Raw genomic sequence first — 20944 nt, forward strand, 5'->3', positions numbered from 1 at the left:
TTTAAAGAGAACCAACAAGTTCTTCAACATTCATATGGTCCGTGTTTCTTAGTTCTTGAATGGCAGTAACTTCTGAATTGAATCTCTTAGGAAGTGATCGCATTATTTTGCACAAACTTTACTTTCTGGGATGCCATCTCCAAGACCCCACATAGAGATCACTATGTCATTCAGTTTCGTATAGAAGTCCATGAAAGACTCATTTTCTTCCATACGAATTTCCTTGAACCTAGTGGTGAGGATCTGTACTTTAGACTTTTTTACAATAGATATACTCTCGTGTGTCATTTTGAAAATGTCTCAGGCTTGTTTCGCAGTATCACAAGAAACAATTCTTTTGAATTCATCTGGTGATAGTGCACAAGTGATTGCATTTAAAGCTTTGGCATTAGCACTGCTCTCATTTTTATGAAGAGTAGTGCACATATAAAAAGGCATTTCTTTATGGGACTTGGTTCCATCACTACCTAGAACTTCAGACATTGGTGGAGTCCATCTAGTCACTGCAGCTTGCCACATACTTTCATTTATGGATTTCAGAAATATCCTCATACTGGCTTTCCAATAAGCATAGTTGGAGTCATCAAATGGTGGTGGGCTAGTAATAGATAGGCTATCAAAATTTGACATTCTGAAAGATCTAGATCGATAAGCTCAGGAAAAAAATCCAATGGAATAAGCCACTTAGCTCTGATACCACTTGAAAAGGGTGAGCTCTCAGTCCTGCGGGGGGGGGGGGGGGGTGAATAGAACTATGCTAAATAAAAAATAAAAGCGAAATATAAAGGTAAATAACAGAAATAAATAGCAACCTCTAATGCACTAGTCTTAAGAGGTTGATACAAACTTCATTCAAAAGACAACCTTACACTAAAAACCAAGGTTTATGGTAGGACAACCTAATTTCTTGAACTTAGTAAGGATAAAAAAAACTCAAACTAATACCAAAGGCAAATGAAATAAATCTAATTATTACAACATTCACCGCATGTACATGAAAATAAATTACAGCATTCACCACATCACATACATCATCATCATCATCATCCAAACTCTGAGAATTATAGTGGTTCGATGTGTACACCAACTGTTCTCAAACAGTCACACCTACTCCACTCCCAATATCCACAACCCGCGGGATATTGGCTTTCACTATGAAAGAAGGTTTTCCAAGGTTCACCTTAAAACCTATACAATTGTTTTTCAATGGGCTAACACAATTTAAACCTTACACTGAGATTTTCTGGTCATCTCAGTCAAAACCAAAAAGAAAAAATTTCTGACAATCTTATAAACCATAATATAATAAATGAAATATACTTATCTGAAGATTCTTCTTCTATGATGTAGCCCGGTAGAACCACTTCTTTATAGACGTAGATATTCAATGTTCGATCTCACAAATGAAAGGGTTTTAGGTCTAAATGAATTTTAATTTAAATCCAACCTCGGGCTAGTTTGATTCAATTTATTGATCTCAAAAGGGTAAAGCAAAATTCTCTTTCTAATAAGTAGAATTGAATAACAAGAGATCAAGAAATTTAAAATAAAAAAAGCCATAAAAGAATCTTAAATTATCGAGCAATAGCTTTACAATAGTGGAGACTTAATTCTCAGAGAGGAAGCTTGATTTAACTTGGAATGAATGAAAAAAGCTGAGAAAAGTCCTTTATTTATCGGGTGAAATTCGGTTCCCTCAACTGGTCCAAGCAGTAACCAAATTTCAAAAATTCTGTCATGATTAGATAAAATCGACCCTCGACTGGTTGAGTGGCCTGCTCGACTGGTCGAGCATAGCACTTGACGGAACCACCAGACTTATCCGAAAATTCGAGTAAATTTCTAAACTAGTCGAGAAAAAGTCTGGACTGGTCGAGCCAGTACCTGGACTAGTCGAAACATGACTAGGACTAGTCGAAGCAATGTCCAATTAAGTACAATGACCCAAATTCTATATGCAATGTGCATGATCTAACCCTAAGGTCTTTTTAGGGTCACGTATACCTTAAATGTGAGCATTGAACTTGTCAACTCAATCGCTTCGGCGGATAGTAAACTTGAAGTACTTTGAAGCTATAACCTTGTACACTTTGAATCTTGAAACTTGAGCTTGAGCTTGAATACTTGAACTTGAGCTAGTATACTTGATCTTAAACTTGATCATGTAATGCTCTTGGACTTGAAGTAGTATATGAAGTTGTACTTGCACTCTGTCTTGTATATGAACTTGAACTTGTACTTGTAGTTGAACATGCTCTTCGACTTGAAGTTGTAGAAGCTCTAGATTGTTGATGTAGATGTCTTGACACTCATCTTCATATGAAGGTGAGCTCTCCATCTATTGAACTTGAAAGTGAACTTTTCATTTATCAAACAAGTCAATTACTCCAAAATGGTTTGACACTACAAAATTTGACAACAAAAGGTGCTAAATTTAAAACATAACACTTATAGATTGAACGTCTACCATTGAAACCCTTTTAGGGGTCACAAAAGTTTTGGATCATTATGAAATTTGGTTTTCCTCTTCATCCAGGTCTTTGTGATCTTATGAATTGATTGGATGGAAAATAAATGTTATGGTGGGCCCTACAAAACTTATAACGGTGAAAATCAATTTTCCCTCTGCTATTTGTGGTGTGGTCCAGTTGATCTTTGGATATGATTCCTTTTTTTTTTTTTTCCGATAATGCTCCAAAATGATCCCGAAATATGGATGAACATTGTAATATAATAAATACATAACTGTGGGGCCCATGTAACATTGATCTCTTTTGAACCATTCGTACAACTTGGAATTCGAGGAGCGTCAATGCTCATCTTCGCACACCAGCCAATCCACTTTCGGAAGGAATGGTGGGGTATTTTGGTATGGTGGAAAGTCGCCCATACACCAGGGGCTTAGTTTGGTATAGTAAGTTTGGAGGGCGTCATAAGGTTGTTGACTTTAAGGTGAGGCATACAGTAGGAAAAAACTCCTGTTTATAGGTTCATTTTCACTGAGATGAAGTGAAAACCTAGGGCACTTAAACCTGTACAAAACTTTTGTAGTCATATAAATGTTTCAACAGTGGTTACTAAATCCCCACCGTTTCCTTTCGTGTGGCCCATTGAAGTTTTGGATACACCTTATTTTTAGTCGCGAGTCCTAAATAAGCTAAAAAATGGATGGACGGAGTGGCTTTCTCACAAACATACCTCGCCAGTCCCTGGTTATGAACGTACATGGGCTTTGAGGGGCCAGTGTCATGTATGGGTTTTATTAATACTGTCCATCCATTTTTCCATATCAGTTTAGGGTACAAGCTCAAAATTGATTTAGATCAAAGGCTCAAGTGGACCGCATGACAGGAAACAATGGTGATAATGACATCCATTGATGAAACCTTCCTAGGGCTACAGTGATGGATAATTGCCATCCAACCTTTTCATAAGGTAACATCGACCTGGAAGAAGGAAAGCACTAATATCTGCTTAATCCGAAACTTCTGTAGCCTCCAAAAAAGTTTTCAACAGTGGGTGTTTCGTCCCTACTATCTGGGACACTTGATACTTGAAACTGCTCATTTTTTTAGCTTGTAAACTAAAATAATATGGAAAAAAAATGAATGGACGGTGTGGATAGTACCCGTACATCAGGGCGGCCCCTCAAAGCCCGCGGTGGTACTACCCAATATGCGTCCTTGTTTTCTGCAGCTCCTAAAACCCCAAAACATCTGTGCGCCCACCACGTTGTATACGTAAAATACACTCTATCCCTCCAAGATTATAGCTGCAACCCATATCCAGCGGAAACGGATTGGCTACTCCCCCTGCCACCAGCCAATGGCTGATGGTCGGTGCTCTATGGGCCCCACCATGATGTATGTGTTTCATCCATGCTGTCCATCTATTTTTATAGATCATTTTATATTATGAGAAAAAAAAATTGAGGTATATCGAAATCTCAAGTGGACCACATTATCAGAAATAGTGTTGAATAAAGGTTGACCATTAAAAACATTTTGGGGCCATAAAAGTTTTGGATCAAGCTGATGTTTATTGTTTCCCTTCATCTGGATATTTATGACCTAATCAACAGATTGGATGTCAAATAAGCAGTACAGTGGGCCTTAGGAGAATTTTAATGGTGGATATCCAATCATTATTGTTTTCCTGTGGTGTGGTCCACTTGAAATTTATCTCCCCTAAAATGCTATATAATCAATCACTAAAATGATCTGTAAAAATGGATAAACGGGATGGATGAAACAAATACATCATGGTGGGGCCCACGGAGCACTAACCACCAGCATCTCCATATCCATCATCGTGGGTGAGGCCCTGAACGTGAGACCCACCTTGTGGTATATGTTGTATAGTCAAGTTGTCCATCAGTTTTGCTAGCTCATTTAGGGCTTGGTACCAAAACATGAGGCACAGAGGACCAGACCACAAGAAACGATGGTCATTGAATGCCACCATTAAAACATTCAAGGGTCTACTGTAGCGTCTATTTATAATCCAAACTTATGATGAAGTCACCTAGACATGCATCACGTGAAAACACAAATATCAGTTTGATCCAAAACTGTTGTTACCCCCAAAAAGTTTTTAATGGTAGGAATTCAATTCCTACTCTTTGGTCCACTAGAGATTTGTAACTACATTATTTTTCGAGACAATGTTCTAACATAAGCCTCTAAAATTAATAGACAGCATAAATATACAACATGTACATCAAAGTGGGTCTCATGGTCGAGCTCTCACCCATAAGGAACTGGATAGTGTCCATAATATGTTTTTTTTTCTTATTTTTTTTTTAAAAACTTCATGTTGCAAAAATTATTGATTTTATATAAAATATATATTTTAAAAGTAAATATAATATAATATATAAAAGTGTTTGAAAAAACATCTTTTGCTGGTTTTTAAGAATAGTCCCACATGGGAAAGAGAAGAGAAAATTTTGTGGTTTAAATGAAAACAGTGGAGTATTATAATATTTACTTTCCTAGTCCAAGGACTATGAACCTTGCGTGTCCCATGCTCGGGCACGGGCATGGTCTCGAACTTGGACTCGGACATGGGTTCGATCACCGGCTCGGTGCGAGGGCATGGGCATGTGAGGCAGTGTGACTGTAGAGGCATTAGTGGCGCACTTCGCACGTCCGCATCGTGTTGCAAAAGGTCGCTCCTTCACGACCTTGAGCAAGACGTGTGCGAGTCGCGGTGTGACTAAGTGCCTAAGGCAGATGGCTGGATGAAGGGGAGACTAAAGGATTGAATGAGAGTCCTTCAGTATATATGGAGAACTGAAAAAAGAGCTATTGCAATAGATCTGTAACAGCTGTGCTATTAGTGCAGGGTCCAGCAGTAACTGCTACATGACTAGCCCAATAGCTAGAAAACGGCTAGCTGCTATCTCACAACAATCAGCATGCAACAGCTTAATGGCCTATGCACAACAGCCAAAAAACGGCCATAAAACGGCTAGTTTTCTCCAACAGCTAGAAAACGGTCATGGGATTTAATTCCCTGGACCATAACCCCTAGCCACCATAGCCTATAGAAGGAGGGCCTAGATGGGTTTCCAAACCATCTCACAACCCAATCTAGCACTATCATACGAATTAAGATAGCCCGCTACTCCTCTCTTCTACTTCAGTAGTTTCAGCAAGACAGCAAGGGTCTAACCTTTACTTGAAGAACAGACCAAAGTTGTGGTCTAGAACGAACGGTTCTACTGAACTAGTGGCTGAAGAATTGACCAATGCAGTGGTCTAAATCACATAATTCTCTTCTCTTTCTTTCTTTTGGGATTTTTTCTTTTATTGTATTTTTGCCTGATTGTGTAATAGAGTTCCATTAGTGGGCCTTCGTGTTTGTTGAACGCAGACCCACATCAGACTCGTCGTATCCTAGAAGCGGTTTTCTTGTAACCTATCAGTATACTCAATTCACTTGAGTAGGGGCAAATAACGCTTTAAGGACTACGTTTCAAACTTACTTCAGCCTGTCCTGATTTCAGATTATTTTACAATTTTTCGGTTTCCACATTAAACAGAAATATATTAATCTGTATAATTTCCAACAATCTTAAAGCGTTATTTGTAATGGAAGCCAACAGTGTTTCATCCATCAAGCTGATGAATCAGGACTTGATACGTCTTGATCAGTTCGATGGAACCAATTTTACAAGGTGGCAAGACAAGCTGAAATTTCTTCTAACGGCGCTGAAGACCTATTACATATTAGATCCAAATATGCAAGCGCTACCTGAAGCATCTGACAACGACACACCCGAACAAGTGGTTGCCCACACGAAACGAGTCGAAGACGAACTCTTGTGTCGAGGATACATTCTGAACGCGCTCTCCGACCGACTATACAATCTGTACTAACAGACGTCATCGGCTTAGGAGATCTGGGCCGCTTTGGAGTTCAAATACAAGGCTGAAGAAGAAGGTACCAACAAGTTTCTCATCGCCAGATATTTTGACTTCAGTATGGTAGATAATAAATCGCTGCTGCCCCAAATCCAAGAACTGTAGCTAATAGTAAACAAAATCAAAGCAATTAAAATCGATCTTCCTGAATCATTCCAAGTCAGGGCTATAATCGCCAAATTGCCACCGATGTGGAAAGACTAAAGAAAGAAGTTGCTGCATAAAACTGAGAATTATATACTGGAACAAATCCAGAAATACCTCAGAATTGAGGAAGAATCTCATAACCGTGATAGAAAGAATGATAACGGGAATACCTCTTCCAAGGTACATACAGTAGAGAACACTAACACTAAGAATCCTGAGAATGACGATTCCCTGAAACTCAATAAAGGAAAATTTAAGAAAAACGCCCAAAAGAAAAACGGAAAGTTCAAAGGCCCATGCCATATTTGTGGGAAAACCGAGCACTATGCTCGAGTATGCCGATATCGCAAATCTAAAAAGAGGCAAGTGCAGTAGAAAAAGACGATATTGTGGCTACGATCACTGAGGTGAATACTATTCAAGGCAAAGTTCCAGGGTGGTGGTATAACACTGCCGCTAGAATACATGTGTGCTACGACAAATCAGCCTTCAAAACCTATGAAGAATTGTTCGATGGTCAAGAAGTCCAAATGGGTAATGAAATCCAATCGAAGGTCGTTGGCAATGGAACTGTCGAACTGATATTCACCTCTGGGAAGAAAGTGATTCTGACTAATGTACTGCACGTCCCAGACATGAGGCGAAACTTAGTTTCTGGGGATCTTTTGGAAAAACCGGCATAAGGGTGGTGTACGAGTCAGGTAAACTGATTCTGTCTATGAATGAGAATTTTGTCGGAAAGAGATGTGCTTGTAACGGGATGATTAAGTTTTCTCTGAATGAAAGTAGCACTTCTGCGTATATGGTTGAATCCGTTGGACTGTGGCATGATAGACTAGCCCATATAGGGTATAATACCTTAAAGTTCATGGCTGAGAATGGTTTAATCTCATACACAGATACTAAAACTGATAAATGTGAAGTGTGCATACGATCCAAAATGACAAAGAAACCTTTTCCATGTGTTGAAAGATCATCTCAAATATTGGATCTTGTGCACAATAACATCTGTGAGTTAAACGACATTCTTACTCGTGGAGGTAAACGGTACTTCATAACCTTTATAGATGATTGTTCTAGATATGTGTATGTTTATCTGCTAAAGAGCAAATATGAAGTATTGAACATGTTTAAAATATATAAAGCAGAAGTAGAGAATCAATTAAATAAGAAGATAAAAATTCTCCATAGCGATAGAGGAGGAGAATACTTCTCCAATGAATTCGATAACTTCTGTGAAGAACATAGACTGATATATCAATGTACAACGCCATACACACCTCAACAAAACGGAATAGCTGAAATAAAAATAAAACATTAGTAGAGATGGTCAACTCAATGCTAATAAGAGCAAAGTTGCCACTAAATTTATGGGGTGAGGCACTGCTTATAGTGTGCCATATACTAAACAGAATTACGTCTAAAAAATATAAAATATCTCCATATGAAACATGAAGAGGTAGAAAATCTAATCTAGGATATTTAAAAGTGTGGAGGTGTCTTGCATATTGCAGAACCCCTGATCTAAAAAGAACTAAGCTAGGACCAAGAGCTATTAAGTGCGCCTTCTTAGGGTATGGACAAAATAGTAAAGCTTACAGACTTCTAGATATAGAGTCTAATACAATAGTATAATCAAGAGACGTTGAATTCTTTGAGAGCACACTATCCTTGAAGTCAAAAGATAATGAAATCCAAACTCCTAATAAAGAACCAGATAGTACAGCTCCACAGATAGTGGAAGCTCCTATTGAACCTCGTAGGAGTCAAAGAACAAGAATAGAGAAGATTCTAAGAGATGACTACATAGACTCACATGCATCATTTTCTATCTTGTAGAAGCAGATAGAGAAAATGTTGTAAGACAAATACCTATAGTAATGACTATAGAAGATGATCCTGAAACATATAAAGAGGTTATGTCCTCTAGAGACTCAGCTTTCTGGAAAGAAGCTATAAACGATGAAATGGAATCCATACTGTCAAACCAAACATGGGAACTAGTAAACTTACCTCCAGGTTCTAGACCCATAGGTTGTAAGTGGGTATTTATGAAGAAATATCACACTGATGGGACTATCCAAACCTTTAAGGCTCGATTAGAAACCAAGGGTTTTAGACAAAACGAAGGAATAGATTACTTTGACACATACTCTCCTGTAGCTAGGATAACATCCATTAGGATATTATCTGCGCTAGCTTCCATACATCATCTTCAAATCTACCAAATGGATGTAAAGACCGCATTCCTGAATGGTGACCTCAATGAAGAGGTATACATGGAACAACCTGAAGGTTTCCTTCTACCAGGAAATGAAAATAAAGTATGTAGATTAGTCAAATCTTTGTATGGATTAAAACAAGCACCAAAACAGTGGCATGAGAAGTTTGATTCAAAAATACTATCTCATGGTTTCATGCATAATATAGCTGACAAATGCATATATTCTAAAGTAGATGGTAACTATATTGTTATTATTTATTTATATGTTGATGACATGTTAATAATAAGTAATAAATAGAAGATGTGACTGAAACAAAGAAGTTTCTATCTTCCGTATTTAAAATGAAAGATCTTGGACAAGTTGATACTATTCTAGGTATCAAAGTTAAAAAACAATGTGGGGGTTATGCTTTGTGTCAATCTCATTATATTGAGAAGATACTAAATAAGTTTAACCATATAAATATAAAGGAAACAAAAATCTCATTTGATCCAAATATCAAGCTAAAAGAAAATACCGGAAGAATAGTTGCACAATTAGAATATGCGAGTGCTATAGGAAGTCTTATGTATGCTATGCAATGCACTAGACCTGATATCGCATATGCTATGAGTAAACTTAGCAGGTTTACTAGTAACCCCAGTACTGAACACTGGAATGCAATCAGTAGAGTTCTTAGTTACTTAAAAGCAACAAAGACTTGAAACTATTTTATTCAAAATTTTCTGCCGTATTGGAAGGATATACTGATGCGAGCTGGATATCGAGTGTAGGGGACAACAAGTCTACTACAAGGTGGGTATTCACTTTATTAGGTGTAGCTGTATCTTGGGGATCCAAGAAACAGACTTACATAATGCACTCGACTATGAAGTCTGAATTCATAACCCTGATTGCAACAGGCAAAGAGGGTGAGTGGCTAAGGGATCTTCTATTAGAAATTTCTTTCTGTGTAAAGTCTATATCGGCAGTGTCACTACACTGTGATAGTGAAGCCACATTAGCTAGATCCTATAGCGGCATATATAATGGTAAATCTAAACATATCAGTCTTCGACATGATTATGTCAGGCAATTGATTCAAGATGGAATCATTGCTATTTCATATGTGAAATTAAGCAATAACCTAGCAGACCTTTTTACTAAACCTCTACCGAAAGATGTAGTAAATGATACATCTACAGGAATGGGGTTGAAACTCTTCAACCAAAGTTCCACCAGTGATGGTAACCTAACCTAAAGTCAGAAAATCTCTAATTTTGGGTTTAATGGGTATGAACAAGTCATTGATATGTGAAAAGTTTTCAGCACTAAATTTTATATCCTCATCCATAATAGATAAGTGCTGAGCGTTATGATAGAGAGTTGAGTCTTAAAACTCTTAATGAAATCCAGTCTATATGTAACGCCCTGAAAATCGGGGGTCGAGTAGGTACCCAACTCCCGAGTTCCAACGCATCACTTATGCAACATAGATAATGATAATTTGATGTTGTCCATGTGAGTGCATAAAACATGAATGAGATTGAGCTAAATCAGCAAATCATACTCCAGAGACAGTTAAATTTTATGCAAGCAGAAGACTTTGATAAGTGAATACAATAGATATATACCATTGTAGGTCCCCAAAGTATGAACACATTGCCAGGTTAAATAATTACAAGTATTGATTCAAAATACAAAATGTTAAGGGAGTGATAGTCCTCTACAAAGCATGAACTTAGAAGCCCCGTCGATTTAGAACGGTCTACGTAAATTCACCTGAATACTGCATATATGAGAATGCTTCCTCATCACCCTCAAAGTCCGGCTCCGCCTTGCAGGCTGCGCGATCATCTGAAACTACAACAGGGTGTGGTTGGAGTTTAAAACACCGTCCCATAACGTGGGAATGAGTGATCAACTCAGTGGAATAATAAAGCAAAGGTTAACATGTTATCAATTCAGTCAAGCAGTAATGATAATGCAATACAACAATCAGGTCTTAAGTACTCTTGTTAATGCAATAATGATATGAAATAATGATGCATGCTCTCACCTGCGCTCCCTCAGCGACTTCATCTCACGATCGCGCATGAAACACTTCCTTAGTGCTTGACCTGCTACGCCAAAAGCACACGTGCATGCACATGATTAGCTAGGTTGCTTACTTAAGTTTATTCATACAGCAGGATTGGGAAGCTAAAGTACCTCCCTTATATCAATTCCCAAACGGTGATCCATTCTAAGGTCGTCAGTCCTAGTAAATCTTATACGATGTTACGGTTCTAGGTCACTGCAAAGGGCTCGTCACCTTATCAATACAGGCCTAGTATGTACTCTGGTTACTATGTAAAGGCTCGTCGCCTCTGCGCAGTCTTAGAGTATGCTCGAAGTCACTACAAAAGGGCTCGTCACTTTATCAGTGTCGGCCGACAGCTCGAATACAGTGTCTCATACCACCGTATTAGGCTCACGAGGTGATGTTGCTCACTGGTCACTACGGGGAGGCTCGTCACCCCAGCGTAGGCCGACAGCTCGACCACGGTGTCCCATACTACCATGCTCGGCTCATGAGTCTTAGCGGATCGAGGTACCAAGGTTAAAAGGATTTTCACTGGTGAGTTTGGTACCTTAAATTCAAGCAGTAGTGTCCATACATGGTGAATATACATTGGGTCAATCGGGTTACTTGACGAGCTCGACCAGTATGAGCGTACGTAGACTTAATCGACATGGAGTGCATAAGCATTCCGCGTGGCCTAGCCACTCTCGTCAAGTGATGTACGACTCGGATTCGTCGAATGCATCTGTCGTGGATAAAACAGTTCAGCCACCGGTCGTAAATCATTACCGATTGCCTGGATTACAACGTAGCCCCAAACACACTCCAGATCAATAGCATTCAAATGTAAAGTCCAGACAGCATGTAACAACACAATTAAATATAGATCCCATTTCAGCATCTTAACGAACACATAGAATACATGTCAACATACATGAGTATTTAATTCACAAATCACATAGTAGCAAAATAGACTACATGAAGGAAACTGTAACTCTAGATAAGGGGATTGAGAATCCTATCTCAACACCCTCATTAAGCACATTACGTTAAACATTTTCTCACTCAAGCATTTTATTAAACACTTAGACTACACATATTACGTACATGTAATAAATTAGTTAAAACGCACATCATAGTAAATCCTTCTACATAGGAGTTGCCACCCGTACAACTATCATATATCCTTAAATATAAATCATGGTAAGCACAAATCATGAATCCATATTCATTCAGTCATTTCAACAAACACTTAGAATGCATTTACAATCAACATAGTTCACATATATGTGTAATATACGGGAAACATCGTGTCTAAGCATATGAGATAGCAATCAAGTTAGTCATAAATCATTACTGACGTTGAAAGCCTTGAAAACCATAACCTAAACATTTATAGTCTGCACCTTACGCCGGTAAACGCGTATCGAACTCAGTTTAACCACTAAGTCTTTGTCTACGACACCACAACAACCTATATCAGGGAATAGGTTAGCTATTTCATCTATTACAATAGTTGGAAACCCTAAAACAGGTTAGGGTTAGGTTTTCTTACCTAAGAACGGAATTGGAATCGCCCGTACAGTGATACAGATAGGGTGGCTAAGTGCGTGGAACAACGGGATCAAATCCCAAGATGAATCTCCAACTCTCACTCTCACTTTCTCTCTCTTTCCTTTCCTTTTCTCTCTTAGGGTTTTAAATTCGTATGAAATATTAGAGAGAGGGTTTAAGGCCCTTATATAGGCCCATGTCTGATGGAAATGGCCCCAGGGCCAAGGTATACTTAGGTTATATCCAAAGGGCGTCTGTTTCAGCCCAACAGAGTACTTCTGGTGGTCCCTTTTCCACGTGTGGTCGGACTTTGTATTTGGGTCAGATTCTGACGGTCTGAATCCTTATATTTTGCCTACAAGCGACACAACTCAGTTTACTTAAATTCGAATTTTATTTCTAAAATTATTCACGTTTCTTACACACATTGTTCCGGGCTTAAGTTGTACATTTCTAGACACAATTAAGACTTGATTTTCGAGGGGGTTGTTAAGTCCAGTAATGCGGTCATAGTTATATAGTTTTGCGGTTATCGAACTTTCGACGTGCGGTTCAGGTCCGATATGGAGTTTCGATGTGCTCCCGAGAGCAACCGGTTTTAAGGATGGATTCTAGATTTCAGGGTAATGTAGCGTCAATGACTCTACACATTTTGAGTCTTGCAGATCATATTTAAAGTGATTAGTGCTAATTTCACAGATGAACTGGTTAGCACTAGCTAATTCCCGCCTAATTTTTAAAGGATTTGGTCCTGTGTGTTTTCTGCCTGAGGTGGTGCTTGAGCCTTTGTACGGATTTTTTCGAAACGTTACACTATACGACAAGTGTCTTATAGTAATGGAGACACTGGAATGATTTCACCTATATGAACGTAGAGATGGTGTCGTCTCTCATGAGAGTTAGGAGTTTTCTCTCGGGATCGTTCACGAATTAGGATAAGCACATGACCATTAATTGTGCTGAGCAAGATTGTGGAAACTCTAACAAACACATAGTGAATATGTGTGTAGTTTCTCCGACTCTGTTATCTAGAAATAACTGGCTCAACGCTACGGCTACCAGTCATTTCGACAGAGTTTTAACCTACTTACACTAATGAAATATTAAAATCGAAAGATATCTTTCTTTAGGCATATGAGCTAATAATTATGGTAGAAATGTTTAATCAAGAAAATATATTTTTATAAAAAATCAAGTGGGAGATTGTTGCAAAAATTATTGATTTTATATAAATTATATATTTTAAAAATAAATATAATATAATATATAAAAGTGTTTGAAAAAATATCTTTTGTGGGATGAAGGGAAGACTAGAGGACTGAATGAGAGTCCTTCAGTATATATAGAGAGCTAAAAAAAAGAGCTGTTGCAGTAGATCTATAACAGCCGTGCTATTAGTGTAGGGACCAGCAATAACTGTTGCATGACTAGCCCAACAGCTAGAAAACGGCTAGCTGCTGTCTCACAATAGTCAGCATGCAACAGCTTAATGGCCCATGCACAACAGTAAAAAAAAGCCATGAAATGGCTAGTTTTCTCCAACAGCTAGAAAACGGTCATGAGATTTACTTCTCTGGACTATAACCCCCAGCCACCATAGCCTATAAAAGGAGGGCCTAGATGGATTTTCAAACCATCTCACAACCTAATTTAGCACTACCATACGAATTGAGACAACCTACTACTCCTCTCTTCTACTCCAGTAGTTTCAGCAAGACAGCAAGGGTCTAACCTTTGCTTGAAGAACAGACCAAAGTTGTGGTCTATAACAAACGGTTCTACTGAACTAGTGGCTGAAGAATTGACCAGTGTAGTGGTCTAAATCACATAATTTTCTTCTCTTTCTTTCTTTTGGAATTTTTTCTTTTATTGTATTTTTGCCAGATTGTATAACAGAGTTCCATTAGTAGGCCTTTGTGTTTGCTGAACGCAGACCCACATCAGGCTCGTTGTATCTTATAATCGGTTTGCCTGTAACCTATCAGCATACTCAATTCACTTACGTAGGGGCAAATAATGCTTTAAGGATAGTGTTTCAGATGTGATTCAGCCTGTCCTGATTTCAGATTATTTTGCAATTTTTCGGTTTCCACATTATACAACAATATATTAATCTGTATAATTTCCAACACTTCACACGTTGCACAGTGGGATCCCAAAATACATCTCATAGAGTAGGATTGATTATATGTATTAATGGGCCAAGCCAAGCTCCCTTTAAACATGGCCTGCATTTTTTGACCTAAGCATATACTTGACTCAGGCCTATGACAGGCCATAATAGCCCAAGCTCGGCCCAAATTGTTTTTGCGCGGCATAACCTAAGTCAAAGGTCGCTTGTAGATGGGCTTTTCTTTTACATACTATGTTCTCCCATCATAGGGTCATCTTTATGTACTTCTCCATCTTATCTTTGCATCAAATGAAATTCAATTAAACCAAACACAAAAGTAAGTAAGTAAGAAAAAAAAAAAAAAAAAACTAACTGTAGAATATGAAAAAATAAAAAGAAGATAAAAAATTCTCATTTTCTAATAAAAATGTGATTTTTATAGTTTCATATGTCCTTTATTCTTCTCATCCTCTCTTCTTGTCTTTCTGCCTTCCTTCTTGTTGGATTTCTTAGTATGGCTTAAACTGTTCAAGGGACACTATCACATGGTACTAGTTCAGGTCGGTCATAAGGTGTGCCTATACCTGATGATCAGATGTTTTATATGCATGCTAATGCCATGTTTATTTGTATATCATCTCTACATTGGAGGTGAGGCTCCATCATGAATAGTCCATACTGCGGATCTTTAAGGTGAGCCCCATGTGATGGACAATAACATTAATGGTGAGCCCTACATAATAGACAATGTACATTAAAAGTTGGCTCCTAATGATGAATGGCTTACATCCATGGTAAGTCTTGCATAGTGGACAACCCAAATCAAAAGTGGGACCTACAGAATGAATAATTCACATCAAAGGATGGCTTTAAGTAAACTCTAAATATAAGGATGGACCAAACGAACTAGATGATTAGTACTATCTAATGATGGAAACAAAAGAAATTTTTTCTATTGTAAACCTCACCTTTTACCAACCGGCTTTTCTAAATCATTCAAACTTTACTTTTCTTAACTAAACCACAACCTTTTTCTCGGTATTCTCTTCCTCAAATCTTCTCTCACATTCATATGAGAATGCCCTACCACCAAAAATTCATTCCTGAAACCTTCTCCTTTTCATACAAGAATACTCTACCACAAAAAACTTAATGAAAATATCTTTTTACCAAAAACTCATTTTTGAAATTTTCTCTTCCCTTCCAAATCTTATCATTTCTTCATCGTTAGATCTTTTTTCAGATGAGAATACCCCTGATACCACAAACCATTACTTCTTTTTGTTCATTTTTTTTTCCAAAGAAATGACGAAAATAGTGCATCCATCAAAGAAACCACACATGAGAAGAAGAGAGAAATTTTGTATTTTGTTGTGAATGAAATCTTGTATAAAATTTATGTTGAATGAAAACTTGACTGAGAACTTCATGAAATTGACCGAGAACTTAGTGAAATTGAACGAGAATTTCAATTTCATGTGGTGCTTGGTTAATTTCATGCAGTGGTCAGTCAACTTCATGTAAATGGGCCTCAAAATGATGTATTTATTATATCCACACTGTTCATCCATTTTTAGAGCATGAACAAAAAAATTAATCATATCCAAAGCTCAAATGGACCACACCAGAAATAGGATAATGATTTTCATCGTTAAAACATTCATAGGTCCCATCATAATGTTTATTTTCTAATCAGTATGTTCATAAGGTCAAAAAGACGTGGATGAAGAGGAAAAACAAATATCATATTGATCCAAAACTTTTGTGAACCCCAAAAGAATTTCAATGGTAGATATTCAATCCCTACTACTTTTTGCATAGTGGTCCACTTGATCTTTGGATCTGTTTCATTTTTTGGCTCAAGCCTTATGACGAGCTCTCCAAATGGATGGACGGTTTGGATATAACATATACCTCATGATGGGACTTACAGATCTTACTTAAGAGGGATAGTGGGCGGGGGCTAGAGGTGGGCATCGAGTCGAGTCATACCGCATTGAGTCCAACTTAACTGGGTCCGAAACTTTCAATGCCCTGATGAAACTTGATCCGATCTGGGACCGAGTCCGGGTCCTTTGACTCGATCCGATCCGTTGCACTGCTAGCTTAACCTGAACCAAGTCCGACTCAGTCACCCTGACGGAGTTGGATTAGGTTAGGTATGGTTCGGATCAAATCCTCCATTTTAATGGTAGACGTTCAACTCCCACTGCTTTTTGCAGTGTGGTCCACTTGATATTTAGATCTGTCTTATTTTCAGCTCAAGCCTTAAGACGAGCCCGCCAAATGGATGAGCGGTCTGGATATAACACATACCTCATGATGGGACCCACAGAAGCTGCTCATGTCAATACACGAGCTGGCATGGTGCATGGTACTGGTACACCTGCTTGCGTACCCCTGCCAGAGTGATTACAGTTGCCCTCTCATTAAATCATCATGATCTATCGCCAATGAAAAGCAAAGATCGTTTGTCTACCATTGTGCCAGGTGTCCCACTTGATGACAAGAATGTGGTAACTCACTCTCTCTCTCTCTCTCTCTCTCTAATTCAGCCTTGAAAAGCTTTACAGTTCCATGGTTATGAATCATTTGGGGCCTGTTTGGAAATCCACCTAAAATCAGGACTGGTGTCACTTCTTCCTTGCATTTGGGGCAGAGCAGGAAACTTGAACCACATCAGGCGGGCTCCTATTTCATTGTTATCTCCGATCCTAATGGTGAGTGGGATAATAAGAGTGCCTCTTTGCTGGCCTGGTCACAGTTGCTACATAGGTTGAAAGCATCTAGTCCATGGATTTAAGTAGCAGTTTTGGAGTGCAACTCGCCTAGGGATTGAAACCTGTATGACTCACCGTGACTCAATCTTACTTGGTCCCGTATCGGTATGGAAACTCATTTCATTTTGGACCGAAACTAATACGAATTGGATGATACTAAGTGATATCAGACGATTTTTTCAAACCATGATCCAGTCCACTGAAAATCAACGATCCTCATTTTTCTGTTGGACGCTGGAAGTGACGTCTTTATTTTTTGTTAGCTTGAAGTGTTTCTTCTTGAAACTAAGTTTTCAGCATGTCGTTTGCAGATTATCAAGGCACTTAACCTTTACAGAAAAAAGACCGGCAGTGACAACTTCTTCTGGGTAAATGCGTAATTAATTGAATCATATGCGGAAATAGATAATGCTTGGCTCAATACTGTACATATGAGGTCACATTTGGCAATCCAAATTGTTCACATGGGGGGCAACATGGAGGGGTGATCCTTCAAAAATCTGACCATCCATCATATGGGTGGGGAGATACTGAATGCCGAGACACATGATGGATGTGTAAGTGCCTAATAGCTTGAATCATATGATGAAGTAGTTAATCTGTCCCAAGGGGCCCTTGTTAAATGTGGTCCATATGTTGTCCATTTCCATCAGATGGTTAGGATGTTGTGATAGGGGAGATAATAAAGCATGGTACGACCCATGATGGGGCCCATCAAATCAACTGCTTATGATACCGAAATGTGGGCAATGTTCGTACCATAGCTACAGGTGGCAATGGGTTGGTTTGGGCTGCGAGGTTCTTTTTGAGGCACACGTGGACGAGAAGCTCTTTGGGGAATATCTGTTGATGGAGCGCCTGGTGGAGGCCAGATGGGGTCCCGTGTTTGAGGGCAAGTCTTGTGCGAATGCGACCACTGTCCGAGCCTTTTACGATCATATATGGAAGCAAACGCTGGAGTGTTTGCAGTTCAAATTTCCTGTGGGGAGGTGGCAATGGGTTGGTTTGGCCCGCGGGTCAACTGAACCAACTCACTTTTGAGGTGGGTTCGGGCAAATTTAATGGGTAGCAAGTCGGGCTCGGGCTTGAAGTATGACCTGTTTAAGTAAACGAGTCAGGACTCAGGCTAGGGTTGAACCCTACCCAATCCAACCATATAGGTTATTAATGAATTTGGCTAGATGACCTAACCTGGCACGACCATAATCCAAAACAAAATAAAGAAAAAGAATACACACACACGTATCCGTTTTGTGCGCTAAGTTGTATAGCTTTTGTGTCATATTTCATTCTTAAAGTTGGGTTATGGCAGATTGGGTTCAGGTCAGCCAAGCCTGACCCATACAATTAAATGGGTCAAGTCGGGCTTGATGAACTTTTTAAGTGGGTTGGGTTGGGTTAGAGGATAATGGGTTGTGGGCCGTGTTTGGGCAAGAGTTTTTGGCCCATTTAGTAAATGGGCTAGGCTTGGGTCGACCCTAACCTAGCCTGAACCAGATCGATTGCCACCCATAACCCTACTTGGGTTGAGAAAAAAATTTGTTGTTTCCTTTTGTTGTGCATCATAAAGTACCTCTTATATGTATCTCAAAGAAAAAAAAAAAAAAAAAAAAAACCTCTTCAATGAGCGTATTTAGAAAACTTCCAATTCATTTTCTTAAAAAGAATATTGTTTCTTGAATTTGGATTTAAGCTACTGTGTGTTTTAAATATGAATGCAGATTCACCTTGATAAGAAAGTGCCTATTGGTGCTGGGCTCAGCGGTGGAAGTAGTAATGTTGCGACTGTATTATGGGCCGTAAATCAATTCAGCGGTGGTCTTGCCACTGAAAAGGAGCTTCAGGAATGGTCAGGTGAAATTGGTTCTGATGTTCCCTTCTTTTTCTCTCATGGAGCAGCATATTGTACTGGTGGAGGTGAGATATGTTTACCACAGGTATCTTGGAGTGGGCATTCATTTGGTTTAAATGTTCTTTCATTACCTTGTGGCTGCACACAACATTGATGCCTACTGTCCTCGGAGGAAGGGGTGGCAATGGGTCAGATCGGTCTTTGGGTCAATTGGCCTGTCCGACCCACATCTAAGGCAGTGGGTTGAGCTCATTTGAACCTTACCTAACCCAACCTGTACGTATGGCTTATCAATGGGCTGGGCTAGATGACTCAACCCGACCCAACCTCAAAACTGAAACAAATCAATTGACAATAAGGAGAGATGCATGCACATGATGTACGCATGTTTTATGTATCCACTAATTGTGTAGGGTTGGGCATACCTTTGGCCCCATTTTCCATTCTTAAACCCAAGTGGTTGCTTTGGGTCAGGTTAGGTCAGGTTTGTCCAACACTGATCCGATTAATTATGAGCAGTGGGTCAGGCTTGGGCTTGATGGATTTTAAGTGGACATTGCCACCCCTGCATAAGAGTTACACAATGCACAGATATTACCATTGAACATTAAATCTAACCTCAACTATTGCTAATATACAATCTCTAGAATTTTGTGTAAATTTAAAATTTATGATACAATCATATTAAATCAACTGAGTAGAAAGGTAATTGCAAAATTATATTAAATGATAATCACAACCAAACATGTAATCGCAATACCACGTGTTTCAAATTATACTTGAAACCATAGTAGTTGCAATTTGTGATCTAGTCGATCATTATGAATTGTCCCACTTTAGTTAGTTATTCTTTATTAAATTGAGTTATTGCAATTCAAATCAATTGCACATCCAACCGTAGTCTAAATAAACTAGTGTTAGGCTCAAACCCCCCTCATGGTCACCCCCGGTGAGGAGTCTTAAACACGAGACCTTCTGCTCTGATACCACTTTGACGCAAGACAATAAACCACATGCTTTAAAAGCTCGAACTAATAGAGCATGGCAAATCAATCCCTTTATCTCATAGCCCAGGCCCCACATCCCATGGGTTAGGACCTCAGTCGAACCCCTCTTGCGGGCCCTTCTTCACATAGGTTCCGCTTCACATGAGTCATCCGCTTCACACGGGTGGGGCCCACCTCACATGGGCTGCCCTGTGCCCCTGCATCCCATAGGCCACCCCACTCGAGTCCGATGTGAAAATGCCCCAGCATTAATAAATCATCTAATGCACATGCCACCTCATGCCAGCATGGCTGACAAGTGCAGCCAAGCCATCCATCAAAAGGTACCACTTTATAGATTCCCTACCCCAAGAATCTGGATGGTCCACTAGTCAGGTGGGCCACAATTAACTGAACAAATGTACAGTTATAAAAGATCTGTGAAGTTTTCTAACCCACCAATTTATTTCTCATATCATGGCACACCTACTGAATGGACCACCATTATCTTTGGGCAGTAACATCTACAAGGCGAGGTCCACCTGATGGATGGATTGGATATTTCACCCTACCATTCCAGCATGGTGTGGCATGTGCATTAGCTGACTTGTACACGTGTCTCGGCTCAGTAAAGCTCATATTACATAAGATAGTGCTTGTCTTTCTAAATTAGTGGGAGAATCTTTTCGGGAATACAGATCCAATTTATGTATTGCATGAGTAAATATGAACTAAGCAATTGCACAGTTTTATTTTGACTGTAGTAAGCTAATATGAAGGAGCTGTTAATTAATGGCAGCTTTGAGACCCATGAG

General features: G+C 39.0%; 1 protein-coding gene across 1 annotated transcript in view; it reads left to right on the forward strand.

The window, feature by feature from the left end:
- The first annotated feature begins 16833 nt into the window (after nucleotides 1-16833).
- The window catches only part of LOC131236332 (4-diphosphocytidyl-2-C-methyl-D-erythritol kinase, chloroplastic/chromoplastic-like), a 30398-nt gene continuing 26287 nt past the window's right edge, over nucleotides 16834-20944 (forward strand). Inside the window, exons 1-4 of the mRNA XM_058233454.1 lie at nucleotides 16834-16885; nucleotides 16930-17027; nucleotides 17603-17659; nucleotides 19013-19228. Coding sequence (XP_058089437.1) covers nucleotides 16834-16885; nucleotides 16930-17027; nucleotides 17603-17659; nucleotides 19013-19228 — 423 coding nt within the window. The remainder of the gene's footprint in view (nucleotides 16886-16929; nucleotides 17028-17602; nucleotides 17660-19012; nucleotides 19229-20944) is intronic.

Source organism: Magnolia sinica, unplaced genomic scaffold, assembly GCF_029962835.1.
Source record: "Magnolia sinica isolate HGM2019 unplaced genomic scaffold, MsV1 ctg39, whole genome shotgun sequence".
In the NCBI taxonomy this organism is placed as follows: domain Eukaryota; kingdom Viridiplantae; phylum Streptophyta; class Magnoliopsida; order Magnoliales; family Magnoliaceae; genus Magnolia; species Magnolia sinica.